General features: G+C 36.4%; 1 protein-coding gene across 1 annotated transcript; it reads right to left on the bottom strand.

The window, feature by feature from the left end:
* Window positions 1–1,335: 1,335 nt before the first annotated feature.
* Window positions 1,336–3,006, bottom strand: LOC111393610 (crocetin glucosyltransferase, chloroplastic-like). Its single transcript, XM_023019223.1, has one exon. It carries the CDS (start codon window positions 2,900–2,902, stop codon window positions 1,508–1,510), a length of 1,395 nt encoding a protein of 464 aa, XP_022874991.1. The 5' UTR covers window positions 2,903–3,006; the 3' UTR covers window positions 1,336–1,507.
* Between the last annotated feature and the right edge of the window lie 2,994 nt (window positions 3,007–6,000).

The raw sequence follows: 6,000 nt of genomic DNA, 5'->3' as shown, positions 1-6,000 counted from the left end.
ATATTATCTTACTAATAAAAGTCAAACAAACCATGTGAGTGCATTAGGACCTATACTTATTATTTTCATTTTTCTCTCCCTAACTTTGAGCTTTTATATTTTTCAAATATTCACATTTTTTCAGCTCATCATATTTTTCACATTTTTCAAGCTCATTATATTTTTCCTCTTAAGTCCAGGTCATTCTAAATTAGGCGACTAAGATAACCCCTATGGCGTAACCTAAATCAATTGATCATAGACACCAGAATTTAAGGAACCTCGCAAGCTTAATTACTCAAGTCAAATAGGCTCCAGAAAAGAACATTAAGAAATTGAGCTTTTATATAATAAGGAAATCTTTTTGAGCCTAGGTCTAATTAATTTGGTCAATTCATATTCAAAGTCACCATATTAACATGTGACAGACGTCCCAAATCTCACACACACAATAGAATCCCACTAACAAATTCATAATATGCGCAGTGCAGATGATACATGAAAACACATATAATAAGTAATCCAAAATAACCTAAGCAAGCAATGAAAGTCATGCTACAGCTTATCAATTTTAGCTCATACATGATCACAACATACACATTCAAGAATTATATATCATACTGTAGGAATTTTCGTTTTTTTATTTTTCAATTTTTTTCGTGTTTGTCTTTTGCAAACATGAATATGCGACACACCAAGAAAAAGAATGTTAAGTACAGAAAACAAAACAAAATATGCATACGTTAATGCAAACCAATGAAAATGCACATGCATGAAACCAAAAACAAATGAAAATAGACATACAAATACAAAGGATGCATGCATAAATCATATGACAATTAAAAACAAGCATATATAAAAAATACTTAATCTATTAGGTATCTCAGTGCTCTTTCTCATAAGAGCACCATGATTTACTTCAAAATTTCGCGGATCACTCTTCTTCACTCATACCTGTCTAGTGGGAGAATAGTTTCTAGACAGCTGTGTCATCAATTTAGTCAAACAATTCACTTGATCAATAATGAGTTCAATCTAATCGAAGACGCCTAATTTTTGTTCCTATTTCTGTTCAGGTACTAATGATATCTAGAGCGTATATGACCTAATAATAACAAGCTGGGCCTTGTTTTAGTAAATTTAGAATCGTTATATTAAATTTTTTTCTTCACTCGGTACAAATCACGACTCGATGAAATAAAAGTAATCAAATTTGTCTCCTTATATTCATCCAATAATTACATCTAACATGACAACTTCCACCGCCCCAGGTCTTGAAAAAGGTCACCCCCTTACAAGAAAAGAAAGCAAATGGCTATTTGTGCTACTGTGCGGAGTCTGCGGGCGCGCAAGGGATAAAATAAAATAAATAATGTGTACTTGGTCATAAAAAGGGAGAGATATTACAGCACTTTTTGGGTACATCATTAGGCCATGAGAAACAAGTACATAATAAAAAGATTACAAAATTGATTGACAAATGACAAAAAAATAAAACTTTAGGCAGTAAATTCTTGACTTAACAATCTCAAAGTTCCTCAATAAAAGCCTTCAAGTTCTTAGTAGAAGAACCATCCTCTTGCATAGCTTCTCTAGCAGAATTCTTCCATTTCTGAGCATTCTCTCTCAATTCTCGACTTTTTTCTCCGTCGTCCATTACTGTTTCAATGCACCTCTTGATCTCGTCGCTCTCAACGGTGCCATCTTCTCTTGGGTTCACCCTTAGGCCTGTCCTCCAAACATCTTGTATAAGCTTTGCATTGGACGCTTGATCAGTCCATTGAGGAAATGCCACCACAGGAACACCGCATGCTAAACTTTCCAACGTCGAATTCCAACCACAATGAGTCACAAAACAACCCAATGAAGGGTGTGTTAGGACCTCAAGTTGTGAACACCATGGTACTATTTTCCCTATTTTTTCCAATTCATCCAAACAACTTAGTTTATCATCGTCATTTTCTTCTTCTTGGTTCTCGTTTACACGTATAACCCACAAAAATGGTCGTCCACACTCGAGCAATCCCTTAGCAATCTCCTCCATTTGAACTTTTGGGAGCTTCAAAAGACTTCCAAATGACACATAAACCACAGAAGATTCTGACTTCGAGTTCAACCATTGAAGATAATCGTCGGATTTATGAAAAAGATCTCCACCAACGGCCTTATCCAATGGATCTTTTCCATTTAAGAAAGCAGAGGGAATTAAAGGTCCAATCCCGATTAACTCGTAATCTTCAATCGCCTTAAGTGCATCGGGCTCTAGTGCATCAAAAGTATTCACGAGCACTTTTGGCTTTGTTTCTGCATCCAATATCTCTAGCTGCTCTTTAAACGTCGGAAGAGCAAATTTATACCGACCGCCTCCACTTGAAGGAACCATAAATGATGGAAGATCACGTTTAGCTAGCAATGGAAGTCTAGGAAGTTGGATTGCCCACGACGGATCGTCCGAAGAATTATTGATTTCTTCACCGTAGCCATTGAAATAATAGTAGTATATATCCAAAACAGTAGCTGGTTGAATCCACAGAAGAGCACTCGGGATGTGGACTTCATGCGCCACCTCTGCAGCCCAGGGGAGTAGGAGTGTGTAAACTAAGGACGTAACTGGGCGTCCTTGCTCTGCACTGGCGAGAATAGTGTCCCTCAGGGTTTCAGAACCGCGGTTTCTAATCTCCGTCATGTAATGCTCTGGATCGTCGCTGGGTTTGAACCCATCGTCATATCCATCGGAAAAAGCAGCAAAAGTAATGCCATTGGGGATGTCAGCGGCAGCTTTGGCCATCCGCCGCTGGGCGTATAAACTTGTTGCGAAGGTGACTTCAATGCCATTTCTGAGAAGGGTCTTGGCAAATGTCAGCGATGGATTGATGTGACCTTGTGCCGGAAAAGTTACTAGAATCACATGAGGGCCAACCATTTTTTGTGTAGAGAAGAAAATTGGTGTATGGGATAATGATAAGAATGTTATGCGGCATGGAAGTGGAAAATTCTGTGATCTGGAAAGGTGTAGATAGGATGGGATCCTTTGTGATGTATATATAGGAGGAGGAAAAAGGCATTGCATGACGTATGGGATGACGATTTATGGTAGAATCGTTGGGTAATTTGTCTCGTTACTCATAAATAATTTGTAGAAACAAAAATAAAAGATAAAGCTTGACGTTTGAGATGACATAAAAGCATTATAACGTTGAACAGTTTCTCTTGACCTTGGAAATGATTGGACACTGATTGCCTATTATGACCGGCAGCAGTGATAAATTTAGTCTCATGCACGACATAAGCTGTCAAAATCAGATTTCGTGCAATTCATGAATCAACGGCTGAACTGGAATACTTACATTGTAAGTCTTCGAAGATAAAATTGAAGAAGAATCAACAGTATCGAAATTATGAATCTCTCTCCATAATCAGGGGCAAACGTAGACATTTTGTATTGAAGTCACAATTTAACTTGCAAAAAGGTCATGGAAATTTTTTATTCAGCAATTAGAAACCAAATAAATTATTCCCCATGTAATTTTACATCCAAAAATTTATATGGGTATGAATTTTTCGGATATAAAATTACGAAAATTTTTGATGTCATATCTCATGTAAAATTTTCAATAAAATAATGTAAATTATATTAAAAATTTGTATCATAAAAATAATAATAATTGAAATTTTTTAAAGAAAATATGAATTATACGTCTCTTTTTAAGACGCACACTTGATGCATCTTTAACTATTTTCGATATTTGTTTGGACCATTCAATAAATAGATGATGTAATTCTCGGAGTGAGCTTCGAGATGACATAGGCGATTGTGGATTCGGTTAGCGTACAATCGTCAGAGAATTTTTAAAATTAGCATGTTATCGAAATTCTCGAAATACTAATTTGGAACCTAGTTTGACAAGCCATAACATTAGCTACGGTTGACTGTTTTCGCATGCTATTAACAATGTAGAAAACTAGGTCATGTGCATTTCGACATAATATTAAGAATGCAATATATTCGCCCCCCAGGGTACATCCGAGTTGGTGGAACAATCACTATGGCGGGCTTGCAACCTCAGCGTAGAGAGTTCGATTCCTGATCAACGCAGTGAGGAGGATTCTCTTAGGCCCAGGGGTATAAATCAAGTGGGAACCTGGGAGCCAACAAGGGCATAACCTGCGATTTACCTCCTCGAGTTACTGAGGGGCCGGTGGCTAGAGGTCCAAGATTTAGTCTGACGAAACTGGGATACCTGGGTATCAAAAAAAATATTCCACTTCGTTTGACAATATATTAAGAATGCAATATATTCCACTTCGTTTGACATCTCATAATGACTTCAATAATTGAGACAAAGACATAGAAAGAAAAAATAGCCCCATATTTGGGGGTCACGTGACCCCCCATGCCCACCTTTGTATCCATCCATGAACACCCCACACCTTCCACAAGTCAACGACGTTAGACATTTTACTTTTTTTCTTATATAAGCATTTTTGAATGACATGACACTTTTTTTTTTTTTTATTCCAAATCACAATCTCATTGGAGATGTTCTAACATTGCCATGTGTTTTCTTCTAAAAGTGTGTAAATTGAGATATGGGAAAGAAATTCAGTTGGAATAGGAGTGGCCCAATTCGCATACATCACATAGTGAAAGCCTTCCTGTTGATAAGCCTTCCAAGTGCATTGTCAACCACACTTTGCATCAAAACAATGGTCCTTAACAAATGTCCTTCTTTTGAGTTGGGTTAAGACAACAATGAGATATTTGGTAATCCACGACTACTATTTCTCGAGAGTAGATAGTAAGGTCGACAAATCCTTACTCTAACTTTTAAGGGATAGATATACGAACTCCTCGATGAATCAAACCAAGGTAGAGATTGGTGTTCATACTTAAGTAATAAGAATGAAATTAATGTTGAGTCAACGATCAAAGAGACTAACACCTTGTGTAGGGTTCCAAATCTGTGCTTCTTTTTCTTTTGACGAAATTGATTGGATTTATGTGCTTAGTTGATCTAGCGCTCCTCTTGTTTCATATGGCTAATTTGATATAGTGATTTCATTTTGCAGTTTATAGAAGAACACAAAGGAAAGTAAAATGTCTAGCCTAACACAACAATTCACACTTCCTGAAATTTCGAGCCTATGATGCTCCGACTTTTCAAAATGGTCGAAGTACTAGTGTAGAACACAACACGACATGGGTATGGGTATGGGATATGTGTCGGATCCTCCTAATTTCAACCTGACACTTTTTGTCATTTTTGCTTCTTCTTCTTTCCTCTATTTTTCCTTTTCTTTCTCATTGTTGCTCTATATAAAATTGGCTCCGCCTCCAAGAGGGTGAGAAAGGTGACAACACTAGGTTTTCCATTTGTCTTCTTCTTCGTCTTCTTCCCTTTTCTTTCTTTTTTTCATTCTTTTCCTCTCTATATCTGTGGTTTAGGCATTTATTTGTATAAAATGAAAATGAGTTCCATATAGTGCTCCTTGATGCTCCCCTAAATTCAAATTACAATATAAATTTTCATTTCTATTTTATATAACATTTAGTAATTAACTTTCCATATTTAAAAATTAAACCTCTTATTCAATACTTATTTTCTTTTTTGTAAAAAACTGATTTTGGTCTATTCAAAATGATATATTAAGTTAGTAAAAAAATTGAAACTGGGAAGACGTACCTACATACCCATGTCCGAGATTTGGATTCTTTTTAACAATATCATCATATCCTACATTTTAGAAAATAAAATATTCGACACTTAGCCCCTGTTTGGAAAAATTTTCCGGCTACAAAATCAATTTTTGGACCGTTTGCACCCATTTGCAGCCACATTTGTTGACCAACACTCTCACGTGTGGGTCCCAAGTGACAAAAAAAGGGTAAAAAATTGCTTTTTTTGTGTGAAAAAGCTGCTCCAAACAGGGACTTAAACATGTTTCTGTACCCGATATCTATACCCGAGTTTAAGCATCATATTTTTGGACCATCCTTGTTGTACATTTTGAAAAAAATGG

This window comes from Olea europaea, chromosome 4 (genome assembly GCF_002742605.1).
Source record: "Olea europaea var. sylvestris chromosome 4, O_europaea_v1, whole genome shotgun sequence".
NCBI lineage: Eukaryota > Viridiplantae > Streptophyta > Magnoliopsida > Lamiales > Oleaceae > Olea > Olea europaea.
Note: the sequence above shows the minus strand (reverse complement) of the source record. Positions and strands in the feature narration are given on the sequence as shown.

Bases quoted from the DNA above. Each gene is read 5' to 3' on its own strand.
- LOC111393610 (XM_023019223.1), bottom strand. From the start codon at position 2,902: ATGGTTGGCCCTCATGTGATTCTAGTAACTTTTCCGGCACAAGGTCAC.